This window comes from Orcinus orca, chromosome 10 (genome assembly GCF_937001465.1).
Source record: "Orcinus orca chromosome 10, mOrcOrc1.1, whole genome shotgun sequence".
Taxonomy (NCBI): Eukaryota; Metazoa; Chordata; class Mammalia; order Artiodactyla; family Delphinidae; genus Orcinus; species Orcinus orca.
The window spans coordinates 45,482,220-45,500,973 of record NC_064568.1 but is presented as its reverse complement, the minus strand read 5'-3'; the positions used below and the strand labels follow the sequence as shown (position 1 = coordinate 45,500,973).

Below are 18,754 nucleotides of genomic sequence, written 5' to 3'. Positions count from 1 at the left end.
TGTGGCTTTGATTTGCATTTCCTTAATGGCTAGTAACGTTGAGCCTCTTTACATGTGCTTATTAGCTATATGTATATCTTCTTCGGAGGAATCTCTTCAAGTCCTTTGCCCATTTTTGAATTGGGTTGTTTTTTGTTGCTGTTTCTGAATTTACACAACTGATTTTTGACAAACGTTCAAAAGCAATTCAGTTGAGGAAGGATGCCTTTCAATAACTACTGCTGAAGCAATTGGACAGCCATAGGTCAAAAAAAAAAAAGAATCTCAATCTAAACCTCACATCTTACATAAAAATTATGCCAAAATAAATCATGAACATAAAACTCTAATGCTTTTAGAATATCACAGGGGGAAATCTTTGGGATCGAAGGCTAGGCAAGGAGTTCTTACACTTGACACCGAAAGAAAGAAATTGGTAAATTGGACCTAGTCAAAATTTAAAATTTTTGTTCTGTGAAAACCCATGTGAAGAGAAAAGGCAAGCTACAGAATGGGAGAAAATATTTGCAAACTACAATCCAACAAACGATTAATATCTAGAATGTATAAAGAATTCTCAAAAGTCAACAGTTAGAAATTGGGCAAAAGACATAAACAGACACTGCACCAAAGAGGATATATAGATTGCAAATAAGCACCTGAAAAAAATGTTCAATATCATTATCCATCACGCACATTATAACCCCAATTAGAAGTCACTACACACCTATCAGAATGGCTAAAATAAAAAATAGTGACATCAAACACTGGCAAAGATATGGAGAAAGTAGATAACTCATACACTGCTGGTAGAAATGTAAAATTGTACAGCCACTCTACAAAATAGGTTGACGGTTTCTTACAAAGCTAAGCATGTTATTATCATACAACTGGACTCTTGGGCATCTATCCCAGAAAAATGAAAAGTTAAGTTCCCACAAAATCCTGTACATGAATGTTTATATCAGCTTTATCTGTAATAACCCCAAACTAGAAACAGCCCTGATGTCCTTTGACCGGCAAATGGTTAAACAATTTGTGGTACATCCATACCATAGAAAACTACTCAGCAATAAAAAGGAACAAACTGACACATACAACAACTTGGATGAAGCTCTGGAAAATTATTCTGAGTAAAAAAGTCAGTCCCCAAAGGTTACATATTATATGATTCCATTTATATAACATTTCTGACATGACAAAATTTTAGAAATGGAGAACAGATTGGTGGTCACAGGGATTAGGGCCTTTGGGGGTGGGGAGGGAGGGAAGTGGGTGTGGCTACAAAAGCCCAAGAAGAAGAATCCTTGTGGCGATTTAAGTGTTCAATATCTGAGGATGGTGGTGAATATGCAAGCCTAAGCATGATAAAACTGTATAGAACTAAACACACACACAAATGAATACAAGTAAAATTACCAACGTCAATATTCTGGTTGTGATATTGCATTAGAGTTCTGCAAAATGTGAACTGGTGCCCCACCTTCATGCACGTCTGTGGGTGGATGCCTTATGAGGAAAAAAAAAACAACCGTGAGATATCTGAAGACTTTCTAATTATAAAGACCTGGATATAGCAGTGACTTAAATTGGTAAGTGTCTTTTTAAAAAACCCAAACATACAAGTGTTTTCCACTTTGAAAATAAACCATGTTCACTATATTTTAAATCCTCTAAAATGCAAAAATAAAAACACAGCACTGCAATTCCAGCACACGAATACAACCATTTTTAACTTTAATATTTCTATGCATTCCTCCGCAGTCTTGTTTCTGTTTCTAGAGGTTTTTAATTTTGTTTTTGTTTGTTTTGGTCGTGCCATGCAGGGCATGCGGGATCTTAGTTCCCCGACTGGGGATCGAACTCGTGCCCTGCAGTGGAAGCACGGAGCCTTAACCATTGGACCGCCAGGGAATTCCCTCCGTTCTTAGTTTTTAAAAACACAACTTCATTTACTTAGCAATTACTATTTCGTGTCCTGCCTTTTTCACTCACCGTCACAAAGTAACCTTTCCCCCCACACTTCCACATTTTCCAAAGACATTCTGAATGGCTACGTTAAATTTCTTGGTAGGATCATTCACCTTAATTCCTCCCAGCAGGACTGCGGGATGCGTATCTCTGCGCAGAACGTTTGGCCCACAAAACTTTTAAAATATGTTCCAGAAGCGGACCACTGGGCCAACTTTCAAGTCTCAAACACAAGACGCCCTCATCCGTCAGCCCACCTCGCCTATTTACTTACCGCCTCAACCCGGACCATCTGCGCCTCTGTCCCTTTCCGAACTCCCGGTGACCTCTTGGTTGCCGTAGACTCGTGAGGACGTCACGCAGCGGCGTGGCTGGTTTCCCTGGTGACGGTTGCCAGGGCAGCGCAAGAAGGCGTCTGATAGAGGTGCCTGAGCTGCTGCAGCCCAAGAAAGCAGCAGCGGAGTGACCACTGTAAGTGCGGGGTGGAAAAGTACAGAAGGGCCCGGGCTGGAGCTGGGGGAGCCGGCAGCCACCGGGGCCCTGGCCGGAGCCAGGGCTGCATACCTGTGTAAAGATTTATTGAGCTGTACACTCAGGACTTATGCACTGCACTATGTGTAAATTACAATTCAACCTAAAATTATACCTTAGTTAAAAACAGTAATGATGTCTGAGCCCCATTCCTAGGAATTAAGATTTTAAATGGTCCAGGGATGTGCCCCAGCATTGCTATATTTTAGGAACTCCTAGAAGATTCTAATCGTCAGCCAGAGTTGAGAGCCACTGTTTTTAGGGACAGGAAGGAGTCAACTGTTGAATCTGAGTGATGGGGGGGGCAGTATTCTGATGCCATTCGAGGTCTGGTGGCACATTCAGGCATGGGAGGGTGTGTAGAGAGCTGACGCTTAGCTCAGCTCAGCTTTGGCTTTCAGGGGACCTGAAGTGAGGGTGGGTCTTCCAAGCTTCCTCATGGACACATGCAAAGATAAGGAGCCAACTCCAGGCTTGGGGGTTGTAGACAGGGCTGACTATGTGCTGAGCACTCTTGGGAAAGGAGCAGTTTGTGGAGTTTGCTTAGGCTCAGGCTTCTTTTCCTACTCCAAGGACAAGATGGCAGAGGATGAAGGCTCACAGGACACCTTGAGGCTCCAGTTCAGGGCCATGCAGGAGATGCAGCACAGAAGGTTGGAGAAACGGAAGGTTGGAGAAACAGAAGGTTGGAGAAACGGAAGGTTGCAGATGGAGAAACGGAAGGAAAAAGAACTTAGCTTCCAAAGCAGAGCTGATGACCAAAAAGAGCCCCTGGAGATCTCTGATGGCCTCAGCGTCCTCCAAGCCGGGGAGCAGAACTCAAAAACCAGCTTTGAGCAGAGGTAAATGCAAGTTTGGACTCTCCCAGGAGCACTGCAGGGAGGTAGGGAAGGTGGGGGAGAATGCAGACAGTTCGACAGGCAGGTTGACCAGATGTGTGTTTATCAGCTGAGACCCAGAAGTTTTGACACAGAGATTGTTTATTGAAGACTCTTGCATCGGATAAAGGGACATAATTTGACATGAAGTGTATTCAAAAACCACTTAAAGTCAAATGGAAAATTTGAAACTCATCAAGGTGTAATTTATTCACTTGAATTTTCTTACATAGTCTCTCTCTCGTGAAAAATGTGTTTTGGTTTTTGAGGAGCTGGTTGGCTGGCTCTGATGATTCACAGGTGATCGCTACTCCAAACCTCATCCACAACTGTTCTCCTGTGTCAATTTCCCTTCCCTGACACATAAAGACACATAAACATACCCGTCCTAAAGAAGCAGTTTATGGATTCCTTGCTTTTATATGGTTGGTGAAACAGTTGAAAGGAGTCCAGAATCTTCTCATTTTGCTTTAAATTTGCCAATGTCACACAGATGCATTGATTTATATTGGTTGTTGGAAGCAGGAGTCTGGATTGGAACAAAATTGTTTTCTAGTCATTTTGCAAAAAAAAAAAAAAAAAAAAAATCACAGCAGTTGTTGAGCTATCTCTTTGCTTCTGGTTTCACCCAGAATCTATCTTCTCCATCTGCAAATTCTACTTTTCATGGTTTCTCGATTTTCACAATGTTCTACTGAAAAATGCTAATTAGGAAAAGATAAAGATTTCTCAATAATTGAAAAAATTCATACGGCTCCTAAATATTAGCTCTAAGTTAACCCCAGACCTATTCCCAAATGATCTTTCCCCAAGTCAGAGAAACTGGAATTTGTGGAGACTTGAGCTGTTGGTAGAATAACACCAACAATAATAATAGCTGTTAGTTAATAATTACTGTTATCTATAATTTCCGTAACTTATTTACTACCTGAGCAACTGCCTCTATGGAGCTGGCTCCATGCCTAATGGTAGAAGTGATCACAGACCCACCAGTCACATGTTCCTCATGTTTTAAAGTTCTAAAAAAATGACTTGCAAGACAATTGTAATATACAAAACTAGCCACCTATTCTGATCTCCTATTGGGTTTACCTGAGAGACCCAGAGACCTGGTCTCAACTTAAGGCTTAGACAATTCCTCTTTCGTCTTCTAATATACATATGCAATTAAGGCTATAAATTTCCTTCTAAGTATCACTTTAGCTGCTGTTCACAAGTTTTCATACATATTGCTTCTACAGTCAATCCGTTCTAAATGCTTCATAATACACATTATGATTTCTTCTTAACCCATAAATAATTTAGGAGTGTGTGTATGTGTGTGGTTTTTTTTTTTTTTCAGTTCCAAGCATATGATGGGTTTGGAGTTCTGTGTTTTATTTTATTTTTGTTCTCTGTTTAGTATCGATTTCTAATTTTAGTCAATTCCCATTAAGAAAATGGTCTGTATAATGTCCATTATTTGGAATTTGCTAAGGTTGCCTTTGAAGCCTAAATTATAATACATCTTTATGCATGTTCCATGGATGCTGGAAAGGAGTATGAATTCTCTGGGTGGGGTTTTATATAGCTCTGTTGAATCCGTAGTAAACCATGTTATTGAAAACTTCTTTCTCGGGCTTCCCTGGTGGCGCAGTGGTTGGGAGTCCGCCTGCCGATGCAGGGGACGTGGCTTCGTGTCCCGGTCCGGGAGGATCCCACATGCCGCGGAGCGGCTGGGCCCGTGACCCATGGCCGCTGAGCCTGCGCATCCGGAGCCTGTGCTCCGCACAGGAGAGGCCACAACAGTGAGAGACCCGCGTACCGCAAAAAATAAATAAATAATAAAATAAAATAAAATAAAATAAAAATTGGCACATTAAAAAAAAAAAACTTTTCTCCTTTCACTTGTGTGTGTGTCCTTAATCGTTCAGTTTTGAGAACAGTGTGTTAAAAATCTGCTCACTGAGATTCCCTTAATTTCTCATTCCTATTTTGTACAGACCAGTTCTTATCTCCACCCAGTGCCCAACCAGGTACAATAAACCTGGGCTGTGGAGGCCTGACCCCCGCCCATCGGTTCCTGTGATTCTGCCTTTGCCTTGCAGGATGCTTGAAGACGAGATCGAACGGCTTCGGGATCAACTCAGGGAAACGGTGGATGAGAACGGGCGATTGTATAAGTTGCTGAAGGAGAGGGACTTTGAAATCAAACACCTCAAAAAGAAAATAGAAGAGGACAGATTTGCCTTCACAGGTAGCTCCACCGCTGTTGCGACGGTTTCTGCTCTGAAGTCCAGGTGGGCTGGCCCAGCTGCCATGGAGGCAGCGTGGGTGACCCCGCTGGGACTCATGCCAAGAGTTCTCCGTGATGCTCGCTACATGTTCCGTGGGCCAACGGCACCCATTGCATCTGGATGCTCTGGCTCAAACACTGTATCATGGACGCAAAAAAGCCCCAGTGGAAGTAGGCATTTACTCTACACCACTCGCTGTTGCTGCTCCAGAAGGGTGGACAAGACAGGGGAGTTCGCTGTTCGGGGAGGATTTTCTGGGATCCAGCAGCATGTACAGTGGACCTTGGCCCTTCAGATCGGAGTTGGACCTTGGTTCTGTTGCTGGAGACCTTGACCCTGTGGGTCTGTTAGGGACCTTGGCTTTGTGGGCCTGGAGATGACCTTAGCCCTGTGGGTGTGGGCTGGACATTGACCACTGACCCTGTGGTTATGAGCTAGACCTTGTTCTTACAGATCTGGTGGGGACCTTGGCCCTGACTGTCCTCTGCTCAATGTATGCCCGTTGAGCAATTCCCAGGCGGCTGACTGAGAAAGCACAAAGTCAGTGTCAGCAATCCCAGAGGGCATGATGCCTCGCCTGGCCTCTGCCAGAGCGTCTCTCTCTGCCTTTGCTAGGAAATGACTTTAAGAGTAGGCGCACCCAGAGGACCAGTGCTGAATTGAAAAGCAAGGGGAATCTGGCATCTTAAAGGCCCTTGATAGCCTGTTGTGCTTCCCTCCATTCTTTGGCCTCTTCTGTCTAAAACAAAACCACACTGAACAGATGATAACACCTAACCTGGCTCGGGGTTCAGATGCGAAGGGGCAGCTTTTGCAAGGGTGTCGAGAAGTTGATGGGCTCCGGGGAGAGCAGGAGATGCCTCCTCACCCCAGGAGACCTGGGAGACAGGGCCTGCTCCCTCTTCTCCAGCCTGCCCCACATCCTGTCTTCTGCCGCTTCTGCTGGCGTGCTCATGGCCTCATCCGATTGATGGCCCCGAGCCTCCCTCAAGACCTCTTAAATCCAGTCCTCACTCAGAAGTCCGCATTTCTGATTTCCAACTTCACGTTTTGAAGAGAAAAGTCTGACAGTCTCAGTTCATGTTTTTAAACCAGGCCACAGTTGACAGGCTGCTGACAGCTGAAGAACTGGCTTTCCTTTGGGTGGACTTTTAGTGTTTGCTTTAGCTTAGTTTTTCTATTTCTTTGTACAATTTTTTTAGTGATTGCTCTAGTGCTTACAACACACATAACTTTTCATGGTCTACTTAGAATTAATATTTCACCACTTCAAGTGGAATGAAGAAACTTGACCACCATATAAGTCCCTGTACCCTCCCCCCTTATATTACAGCTTTTATATGTATTATGTCTGTATATGTTGAACATCCTGTCAGACTATGCTATCATATTTGCTTTCAACCATTATACGTTTTAAAAAACTGAAGGTTGCAAGATAGTCTATTATATTTACCCAGATATTTGAGCATTTCTGTGCTTGCCCATTCGCTGATGCCCCCATTATCATGGGGTTGCAGCTTCAAGAGTGAGGCTTGTCTGGAGACAGAGTCGGGAGAGAGCCCTGGCTTGCTCTCAGCCCCACTTCCTGCCCTTCGGACTAGAGAGGGCTTCTCGTAGACTTCTTTCTGATGTCTAGTTCCAGGATTTGTAATGCTTTGGGGTCCTGGGAGGAAAACATAACCAGAGAACTCACCAGTGGACCATTTGTATTTCTAGGTTTGGTTTCATTCCCCAGGTTCTTCCTCCTTTTCTCCTGATGTGTCCTAATCCTCTTCAACAGACACTAGGTGGCCGAGGGCAGCTACTCATTGTTGCCCAAATCGCCGCTGGCCCAGGCCAGCAGCAGCAAGGCTGTTCGATGTGTGGGCCTGTGTTTTTAATTGACCTTACCGTTTCCCTTCATTTTAGGGACGGCTGGTGTGGTTGGGGATGTGACTGCCACCAAGATCGTTGAGCTATCCAAAAAGAACCGGGTGCTGATGGCAGAGTCCGAGGGTGCGAAGACCAGAGCGAGGCAGCTGAGCAACCGCATCCGGGAGCTGGAGCAAGAGGTGAGGGGCCTCAGGCGCCCCTGCCCCGGGCTCCCTGTACCCCGCGCCACTCCTCCGGAGAGGGAGCACACTTAGATGCTGTAGGTCCTTCCCAAGGACTGGTGGGTCAGTGTTTGCAATGAGTCCCTCAGTCTCTGTCATATCCTGAGAGGGGAAAGTGTCGGGAAGCAAGGAGGATGCAGGCGGTGGAGAGATAGCCCGACATAGCAAGGAGGACGCAAGCTTGGAGCCTGACCACCTGGGTGTGAATCTCAGCTCCACTACTGACTTGTGTTGTGACTTGGAGCCAGGTATAAGCTCTCCGTGCCTCAGTTTCTTCCACCTGTCACGTGGCAGTTATAACGGCACTCACCCCAAGGTTTTCTGAGGCTTAAATGACTTAACACTGTAAAATGCTTAGAACAGTGCCTAGCAGGTAGTTAGCACCAGAAAGGCATTGTTGAATAAATTAACAGGGATCCTTGCTAATCTGAAGCTAGAGCCAGGAGCGTTCCACCAGTTCATCTCACTTTTGTCCACCTTCCTCTTTCTGCTGCCCCTACCTTCCCACAGCTGATGACAAACCCCTCCAGTCAAGAGAGGGCACAAGACCCAGCGGTTCAGGGTCCCTCAGGAGCTAGAGTGAACCTACGCAGCTTCTCCTTATGTGGCTGGAGGAGCAGAGGCTGGCAGAGGTTAAGAGGTTTTCTCAAGTCACACAGCACGTGGTGGTGCCGGATTTCAAATCCAGTTCTGTTGCTCTCCAAAGTCCTCCACAGTCACTACACTTGGCATTGAATTAGACCTTCTTTATTCTATAACGTATTTTTTGAGAACCATCGCAGGCTCTGGGCCAGGCCCTGGGGAGACTGTGGGGAGCAAAATAGGCCTGGTCCTTGCCCTCCTGGAGACAGACCAGCATCGAGGGCCCCTTAGAGGGGGGAGTATGCACAGTGGGTCCCTGGAGGATGAGAAGGGGCCAGACTCGGAGGGGTGGGGGAGAGGCCTTCATGCAGAGGACCCAGCAGGTACAAAGGCCCTGAATAGGAATAAAGGCCTGAAAGGGGACCAATGTGGCCAAGCTTGGAACAGGATGAGGTCAGAGAGGTGGGAGGGCGGGTGGTGCCCAGCCTTGTCGGACAGGGATGGTCTTTGTGTGAAGGACAATTGGGAAACCCTTAAAGGGTTGGTTGGCTGTCTGTATACGACAGTGGTCTTGGCCACCAGGCCATGAGCCTGAGTGGCGGGTTTCTCAGTGTCTCTGACCTTGTCTCCTCAACTGTGATGTGAAGTCCGTAGTTCCTTTTCTCTCCGCCTCCCAAGGCTGTTGTTAGATGCAGACCATGGTTGCAGAATCATTATTTACTAAGCTGTTCGTGAATCCTAGGCTGCGACTGGGGAGTGGGGCAGACGATCAGTTAAACCCTCTCCCATCGCAGAGTGCCTTGTGAAGGAGAGTTCTTCCATTCATGGGCCTTAAAATGAGCTGAAGGGACGGACTGCTGAGATCCGTGAGCACACATCCGACGGCAGCACCGGAGCCCTTCACTCAGGCGCCGCAACTGCTGAGCAGAATTAAATATTAAGTGCCAGGTTTGCTTTTTCAGCTGCAGATGGCCCTGGCCAGGCTGCCAGCCAAGGGGGCCACCGACGCAGGAGCCAAGCTGCTGAAGGCCCAGATGGGAGACAGAGCCTTGGTATGAATTCTCTTCTGTGCTGGGGAGTGTGTGAGGCAGTCATGGGCTTGGGCCTCCCCTCTTCCATGGGGGCGTAGGTGCCTCTGTCCGGCATCCACCCCATTGCTGAGCCAGTGCCACCATTGCAGCATCCTCAGAATAGCCATCAGGGGACAGTGACCAAGTCTACTGTCTGAGGCCAAGAATGCCCCAGTGAAGGCTGGTGAGGGGTTAACTCTGATTTAGTCCCCAGAGAGGGAGGTCAGGAGGGGCCTGAGGACCCTGGAATCCTAGAATTTCAGGACCAGGAGGGAAGGAAGACCTGATCCAATTAGCCTCCTGCTCTCAGCCCAGCTGTAAAGGATGTCCGTTACAGCATCCTTACTGGAGAGACATCCAGCCTCTCTACCTTAACCCGGGGACGGGGAGCTCACTCCTCAATGGAACCCTGGTTTTTGCTGGGGCAATCCATATTGTAAGAAGTCTTCCCTTTGTGGAACTCCAAATCTACAGCGTAAAAGTGACTATTGGGAATGGGGCTGTTCCCAAGATTCCAGTTTTTCTAAGCCAATGAGCCTCCATGAAACTCAGGGCATGGGAATTGCAGCTCCGTGAAAGGAAGGCAGTCTGACCCAGTGGGCCACCGGGGAGGAGCACGGAGCCCAAGCCAGACAATAAATAGCTCAGAGTCTCAAGAACATCCCAGGAGGCCTCCCCTTGGTCTTCTTTTCTTTTTTTTTTTTTTTGGCCACACCTCACGGCTTATGGGATTTTAGTTCCCCCACCAGGGATTGAACCTGGGGCCTCGGCAGTGAGAGCACCAAGTCCTAACCACTGGACCACCAAGGAATTCCCCCCATGGTTTTCTTAAGAAGCCAAATGAGTGGGTGGAACGGAATCCAAGCCTCAGGACTCCTAGTTCAGTGCCCCTTTTCCACCCAATCTTCGCTGTTGTCTATGACTCAAGATCAAGCCGTCTTGAGGAGAATACTGCCCTCGAGGGATGGGCCCCTCAGCTTCCAGGTCAGGGGTGAACATGTCTCCTGAAGGCTAGTCTTGTGTAGATCTGTCTCATTGCTGGGGAGGCAATGGAGGGGCTCCGCCCTCAGCAGACGCTAGACTGAGTGTCATTCAGTGCCTTTCCCAGCTCTGAGGGACACATCTAAGCTGCCCCTTGTTTATCCCTACCTCTGACTGGGGCTGTCCTAAATGGGAAACTACTTGTTCAGTCACTTGTTGAGCCTGACAGAATGTTCTGAGCCCTGGAACACAGAGAATCAAAGACAGGCCCACTGTCCACAGGGGGTTCAAGAGGGGAGATGAGTAGGCATATTAAAGGAAGAAGGGGGACAGGGCCTTCAGAGAAAGCCCCTAGGCCCTGAGTTCACAGAGGGAGCACACGCTCCACCTGAGGCAGCCAGGAGGTGGGATGGATGAGAGCTTCCTCAGGTGGCCTTGCTGGAGCAGGAAGATGGGGGTGGCCCTTCCAGCAGAAGCAGTACAAGCTCAGAGCAGGAAAGCGTCAATATTCCTATTCTGTTTGTTAGCTGGGCATCAGCTGGATAACGTCTGGCTGCAGCCCAGGGGCCCTGACGAGGAAAAGGGGAACATATCAAAACAAAACAAAGTCACCTGTGGATGGAGGCCTTGACGGTAGCTGGAGTAGGAATTCCAACTTCATTCTGTGGCTGCAGGGAGCCTGGGAGGTTTCTGACGGAAGACTGCGTGGTGGGTTGCAGTCTCCATTCCTCAGGACACGTGTTTTCCCGGGCATCTTCTGATCAGAGAGAGGACAATAGCCATGTCCCCCTCGTTAGACTGTTCAGGGCGACCCAAGCCTGGGCCATACTCCGGAGCCTGCAGGCTCACCCCACATCCCAGTCCAGAGCTCCGAGCACATTCCAGAGTGGAGCTGAACGCCCTCACTCTGCGTGGGGCCTCGCGAAGCTGTGGTGTGAGTGGCCTTGGCGCTATCTGCTCCCATGGACACCATTTCCGGTATCGCCTGAGAGGAAACAGCCCGGGGTGGGGGAGGGGCGTGCCCAGGCCCAAGACACCCACAAAGCCTGTGAAATCTCACTCTGGGCAGAAACAGCTCTGAAATGTCAGGAAGGTAGGGTTGGCTCCGTTTCCCGGGAGGGGAGGTCTGGGGCCTGGCAGCGCAGAGGGGGTGATGCCTTCACCAGAACACCATATGGCCCTCAGCCGCCTTTGCCAGCTGCCCACCCAAGCCAGGCTATGCCCCCCAGCATCGACCCCCGTCAGAATCTGCCCCAGAGGGGGCACCCTTTACGTGCGTTATCCCATCAACACTCACATGTACCCCGGAGGCTGGCATAACGCGCCCCCATTTCACACAAGAGGAAACGACGCTCGGAGACAGTCGTTGCCGCCTGGGTCTCAGATCCGGATCCAGCCGGCGTGCGCTTCCGTGCCCTCAGGCTCCCAAATGCTCTCACGGCTCCTGCACCGCCAACCACCAGAGCCAGCAGGGGGCTCATGGCACGGAAGATCTGACAGGCAGGGAATGTTGCTTCCCAACCCAGGGCAGATTCAAAGCAGCACCTTAGCAGGGGAGCAGACAGGTTCCCAACAGCAGTGGAGAGGAATGGCATACAGCCAGGCGGCGGAAGGATATGCAAAAATATAGATGAGAGATGCGGCTTCCCTCATGGTGCAGTGGTTGAGAGTCCGCCTGCCGATGTAGGGGATACGGGTTCGTGCCCCGGGCGGGGAAGATCCCATCATGCCGCGGAGCGGCTGGGCCCGTGAGCCATGGCCGCTGAGCCTGCGCGTCCGGAGCCTGTGCTCCGCTGAGCCTGCTCTCCGCAATGGGAGAGGCCACAACAGTGAGAGGCCCGTACCGCAAAAAAAAATAGAAAGAAAGAGGCGTGTATGTTTTATGTAAATTCCCAATTTGCAAATTCTGCTCACACTGGTTACTCTGTTTAGCCTCCTGGGGGTGCTGTGAAAAAGCAGCCATTTCGTAGATGAGAAGACCGGATGAGTCCAGGTCTTCTGGGGCCTGTGTGCAGGTCTAGTTTCCTTGACCAGTGGTTTTCAGCGGGGCTGCCCAGAGCCTCTGGGGTCCATGGAACTCCCCAGACCCAGTCTTCTGGGATCTATCTTTCACACTAGCGTTCACAGGAGGTTTTGTCTGTGGCTACTAAGGAAAGTTCAGAAAGCCACTGCAGTGCGCATCCTGTTTCCCAGCAGTCCAGTCCACCTGATCTGTTGGGACAGGAGCAGATGGTCTTAGTGTCATTGCCTGATGGGACACACAACCCACCAACCAATGTTTCTGTCACCACGATGCCCTGGCATCAGCAAAAGCTTATATTGGGAGAATCAGCCAGTGCAAAGGAAGGACCAGGCCTCTAATCCCACTTCTGTCACCCCAACCAGCTGTGTGCCTGTGAGGCCATGTTATTTCCCTTCTCTGGACCTTATCTGCGTCACCTGTGGAAAGGGTTTGAATGGGCTGACCTTGGAGTCCCTTTAATGCCAAAGGTCTGAGGGTTTCAGGAACTTCTATTTAAGTCATAAATGGGGAACACATTTGAGAAAAGTTTCATCCAAATAGTTTAAATGAAATATGGTTTTAAAAAAAGACTTTGCTAAGAGTTCCAGCAGGCAGAGTTTTCACGGTTCCTGCAGTTCTTCAAGCCACAGAAATGGAGCATTTGGGGATTAAACTGGGTCCTTATTTCTATTCAGTGAGCTCATTGCCAGGAAAGGGAGCCCAAGGCCCAGTCTGACAATTCTAGGAGAGGAAGGCCCCAAGTTGGGATGGTCATGGCCCTCCTGCCAAGCTGGGGCCGCCTTCGCTAAAGGAGCCAGCGCCCCTCTTCATCCTGAGTGAGGATGGATTTGCTATGATGCCAGTCTCTGAGCACAGCAGGGCCCACAGCCTGGGAGTGTCTGGGAGTTGGGAAGCAGCTTCATCCAGATGCTCCCTGTCTGCGGTCACCACCCACGTCCACCCGTGTGCGCCACCCTCGGAGCACAGGGCCCAGCCCCCAAAGCTGGGCTGCCGGGATCCACATCCACGCTCCCCCTTACCTACCAGGTCCCCCAAGCCGAGGGGTCACCCCCCTCCAGCCTCTGCTCTGCATCGGTAACGGAACCTACCTCAAAGGGGTTGTGAGGATGAAATGAGTTCCTCCTTGTCAAGCACTTCGTGTGGTACCTGCACATACCTGGATAAACGGGGGCTGTGATTATTGTTACTATCTAGGCCTCAAATGATTGCTCTCCTTCCTGTCTGTCCCAACTAGCAGGACAGCCCAGAGGTGAAGGTCTTGCAGGACAGGCTGGCGGCCACAAACCTGAAGATGAGTGACCTCCGTAACCAGATCCGGGCTGTGAAGCAGGAGCTCCGGGTGGCCCAGAAGGTATTTCCCGGCCAGGGTTCGGGTCCTCGTGGGTGGGCCTGGGACTGGGAAGGTCATGGCTGGGACAATGGCTTCCATTCAGGAGCTGGGCCCCGTGAGCATCACGCTGCTTGTTCTGGGTCAGGCTCAGATCCAGTAACTTCCTTCCAGTCCTTGAAACAGACCCATCAGGTGAGGGTGGTTGCTGGCTGCCTGCATGACCCTGCATAGAGGCCCTTGTGGTGCCCGCCCAGCCCTGGATGGAGGAGGACAGTGCTGTCCACCCTGGAGAGGCCCTTCCACCTTCCCTGTGCTACGTGCACCCCAATAGATCCTGGGCATCTCCTTAATAAGCCACCTTGGACTTGGAAGCCTACCGAGACCCGTCTCCTGCCCTCTGCTGTCTATGATATGAGAAAATGTTAAGGTTGTTTGTGTGTTAAAGGCCCCTTTCAAAGGAAAACGCTCCGACTTGGGAGGCAGGCCCAGCTGGTTCATTATTTATTTTTATTTACATAGTGAATTCTCTGGCATTTGTACCACCAGCAGCGGTTCCTGCTGGAACCACTCAGACCAGCCAAGATTTCCAAAACAGAGTTCTATTGTGGAAACAAGCACCAGAGACTTGGTATGCTAGATGGGTTTCCGTGACAGGCTGCAGAGGGGCCCAGGGCACAAGCTGGGGTATACTGTTTCCACCTCAAAGCCTCGAAGTTGGGCCCGAACACCTCTCTGCGACAGCCACAAAACTGGGCCCTTCTGGAACCAAACATCCCCAGGTGACATTCGGTAGCCCCCCACTCCTTGCTGCACTCAGACATGGCCCCTTGTCAATGGCTTTGCACGGAGGGCGAGGCCCTGTGGCCGTGTCCTCCCTGGAGCCATCCAGAATGATGTCCGTTCTGGGTGACAGGTGAACAAATTTGCAGCAGGTCTTGGTCAACTTTGTGGTCCACTCATCCCAGAATGTGTCAAGGGCAAGGGGCCCCACCTGGGCATGGACAGCAGTTCCTTGTCTGCCCTAAGCATCACCAAGAAGTGCTGGGGATGATGGGTTCAATGCTTTCCCAGGGAGAGCTGCTCGTGGAGCGTGGTCAATTGGCCTTTGAGGCGGGGAGCGGGGGAAGGGGGAAGGTTGTGCAGGTGGAGGCCGGGCCTTCGGGGAGCCCCACGCACCCAGCACTGTTTCTGCACGTGCAGCAGCTTTAGGGCTGTGGCAGAGCCCTCTCTCCCCGCCATACGGAAGGCCTCACCTTTCTCAGGTTTTAACCAATGAGATTGGGGAAGATGTGAACATCCAGCAGCTCCTGTCCTCACCTGGGACGTGGAGGGGTCGAGCTCAACAAATTCTCGTCTTGCAGAGCAAGGTGAGTGAGTCATCAGACTTCTCCTGGCCCTGAACGTAAGGCCAGAAAGACACACGCTGACCCACATTAGAGACACAGAACCCGAAAATGGCCTTTAGGTTCTGCAGAGCGCACTTGCAGGGCTGTTGTTCTAGGTTCTCCCCAGCCAGCCTGATTTTCATTTGTCATAAAGTGAACAAGCATTTATATAACACTACATACCAGGCACTGGCGCTTAACAAATACCAGAGCCTCTGATTTATTTTACTCCAGGCAGATTTTTTTCCCCTGGTTCATGTAAATTTGCGTGACTGTTGTAGGCTTTTCCCAGTTTTGTCCAGATGCCTGTAGGCTTTTGAAGGTTTTAATTACCATCCCCCCCCCAAAAAAAAACTTAGCCTGTCTCCCTCTTTACGCTCCTAGAGGCTAGGAACAGGGGCTCCGCAGCCGGACTGCTTGGCTTCAAATCTCAGCCCACCACCCACCAACTGTGTGGCCTTGGGCAAGTTGCTTCGCCTCTCTGTGCCTCAGTTTCCTCCTGTGTGTACTGTGGATAATGACAGTGCCTACCCTGCAGTGTTGTTGGGAGGACTGAATGAGTACAGATGTGTAAATTGCTTACCACAGGGCCTGGCATGGAGGAAACACCGTCCGAAGGTTCGCTGTACCAAGAAACCAAGAGTCACACAAATAAGTGTGTCGCTTCCACTATTTGCCAAGTGCATTGCCTTCATTCCCAGGTTCCCAGGTGGCTTTTCCCCTCAGGGTCTCCTGTGGGATCCCTGAAGCCAACATGAAGGGGGAGAGGTCTCTGAAAAACTGTGGTTAACGACCAGTGTGTGGCCTTGTGGTTCAAGAGACCTGAATCTGAGTCTGGCCTCAGTCACTGGTCTCTAAGTTTGGTGTCTTTGGGCAAATCTCTTCATCTCTCTGTGTCGCAGTCTCCTCGCCTGTAAAATGGAAATAATAATGCCTTCCTTGTAGGGTTGTTGTGGGTTAAATGAAATATCGTTTGGGAAGTGCCCAGCACAGTGCCTGGCCATAGTAAACACTCAACACATTAGTTATTATCGTGAGTGTTGTTAAGCTGTGAACAAACGGTTCAAAGTAATAGTACTGCGTTCTTTAACGTTTAAATGGAATTACCACACACTGCCACACGAGGGCACTGAAATGTGCTTTCAAAGCCATACTGAGGCCCTTGACCAGGGATCCTAGTGAATTTTGCCCCTGGCTCAGGTTTACCCAACTTTGTTTCATCATTTATGTTGCGTTGACGTGGAAATCAGGGTTAGAAGGACCCTAGGAGTTATCCACTTTAAACCCAGTGTGATCAAGCCGTGGTTCTGTCGGATGACATCCACCTCCCCTGTGCCGAGGGCTTCACCCAGGCCATTTTGGGGTTTCTCGAAGTTGCCTAATCCTAGAAATCACCCGTAGCACTTGTTTAAAATGCAGATCCCCGCGTTCTTCCCCTGGAGCTCTGACTTGTTGGTACGGAGTGGGCCCCAAGATCTGTCATCCCAAGAAGCGTCTTGGGGATTCCCAGGCTCAGACAACTTCAGGGTACTGAATTCTCATAACATGATGCAGCGTGTTACTCACAGGGCTCTCCACAGATGAGGGACCTGAGATTCAGAGAAGTTAAGTAATCTGTGCACAGTCACACAGCCGGCGAGGCTTTGAGCTGGTCTCCCCGCTTCCAAACCCTGCCCGCCCTCTGCAGCATCTCCTCCAAGTGGCCAGGAGCCCGTAGCCTCCCAAGGAGCCCGCCCGGGCTTGGGTGGCCTGTCAGCTCTTCCTGGTACTAAGACCTGCTATCCTTTCCCTCCCAAGTTCCTGGGGCTACACATCTGCTTCTTGGCCTCAGAGATAGGGTGATTTTTCTCATTTACTTTGAAGTCTCTCTTTTCCAAGCGAAACCTCCCTAGTGTCTCCCCTTGTTTTGCTCAGGATGCCACCGCAGGTCCCTCACATCCGTCCCCCACCCCAGTCCCTCTCCCAGGGACCTCCACGTCCATCTGGAACCGTGTTGTCCTCTGTCTGGTGGGGTCTCCTGTCACATCACAGGGCGGCCCCTCTGAGGGTCGAGTCTGACTGCAGACCTGTTGTGGAACCACCCTCAGGTTCGAGAGCTTGAGAAACAGCTGGGACAGACTCGGAGCCGGTCGGTAGAAACGGCCAGTGATGAGCTGTCCGTCTATCCCGATCCAAGGAAGCTGTCGGCACAGGAGAAAAATCTGCGGAGGATCCACAACCTGGAGAAGGAAAAGCAGGAAAGCTGGGAGGTAACGTGTGCCTGGAAGGGGGTCAGGGGCGCCTGGGGCCAGGAGACCACGACCACCCCTGTGAGGACTTGGAGGCTCTGGGGTTCGGGGTCACCTCTGTGCATGTTCCTCACGTCCTGTCCCTCCACCTTGAGCTGCCTGACGGGTTCCTCACCCAGAGCCCATTTCATGGACGTCGGGTGGCCGCATTCTGGCTGTTTTGGAGATGCTGGACCTGAAACCAGCTCTTGGTGGAATGAGGCACTTCGGTTTGAACCCTAGGCTTGGCGCTGTCCACCGAAGCATGGCTTTTCTCTTTTTGCCTCTCAGGCAGGGATTGAGGGTCCTCGGGAGGACACACCCAGCGTTGGCCAGTGGGTTTCCTCTCGTGTCCGAGTCTGGCCCCTGTGTTCTCGGGCTGTCATCCATCTGGGTCACGTCCATCATGTGCTTGGGCTGCCTGACACCCCGGGAGGCCGAGGCTGGGAGTCAGGGCTCAGGCCCCACTGACTTGCCCTGTGACCTCAACAAGTCCCCTCCCAGCTCTGGCCTCACCAGCGAGTGAGAGCGAGGGCTCAGCCGTGGCCCGAGTCCCACTCAGCCCTGCAGCCCGTGCCCTCTGGTTACAGAAACTTGCAGCGGAGCGGGATGCCCTCCAGAGAGAGCTCGAGGAGCTGAAAAAGAAGTTTGAGGGCGTGAGGTCCCGGAACAAGGTGCTGTCGAGCGAAGTGAAGACCCTCAGGAGTCAGATGGGGACCCTCGTGGAGAAGGGCCGGCATGACGACGAGCTCATCGACGCCCTCATGGTACAGCCACCTCTGGGACCCCTGCCCCACCCAGAGGCCTGTGACCCAGCCCCAGCTCCCCCGGAGCCCTCCCTCACCCCAAAATGCCACCTGCATAACCCGGGAGCTCATTGCCTCCACTGGGCCCAGCCCCGAAGCTTGGCTGCAAGTACGGGAGCAACTCAGAGGCTGCCCGAGGGCCAGTACAGGTGGCGTTATGTGAGGTTGATGCCGGGCACAAGGCACTGCACCTGTGGACCCCAAAGGAGAAAGAAGAGGATGAGGGGGCAGCAGATGGGATTACACCCTGGGATATTTCTCATGGAGGAACGGAAGGGACAACGGAGGGGGGCGCTGGTGCATATCCTTGTCTGTGTGACAGCATACAGCACCCCCACTTCTGGGCACGTGGGGTGTGGTTTATAATGGTTAGTCACCAAGATAACCCTTAGGAACGCATAATCCCATTTCACAGATGGGGAAACCAAGGCTCTAATTGGCTAGATAAGTCATCCAAGGCCACACAACTGAATTCAAACCAGATTTATCCGATCATAAAACCTCCTTTGATTAACAAAGCCGCACTGCTTTCCTGACCCTAGCCTGGCCTTTTCTCTCTGGGGCCTGAGCCACCCCAGGGTT

At 50.6% G+C, this 18,754-nt stretch overlaps 1 protein-coding gene across 1 annotated transcript; it reads left to right on the top strand.

The window, feature by feature from the left end:
* Positions 1-3,060: 3,060 nt before the first annotated feature.
* CCDC13 (coiled-coil domain containing 13) lies at positions 3,061-13,833 on the top strand. The gene is given in 6 exon segments (XM_049715761.1): positions 3,061-3,323; positions 5,447-5,595; positions 7,544-7,686; positions 9,273-9,362; positions 13,622-13,757; positions 13,760-13,833. Coding segments are annotated over 6 exon segments (855 nt in total).
* Positions 13,834-18,754: the final 4,921 nt, after the last annotated feature.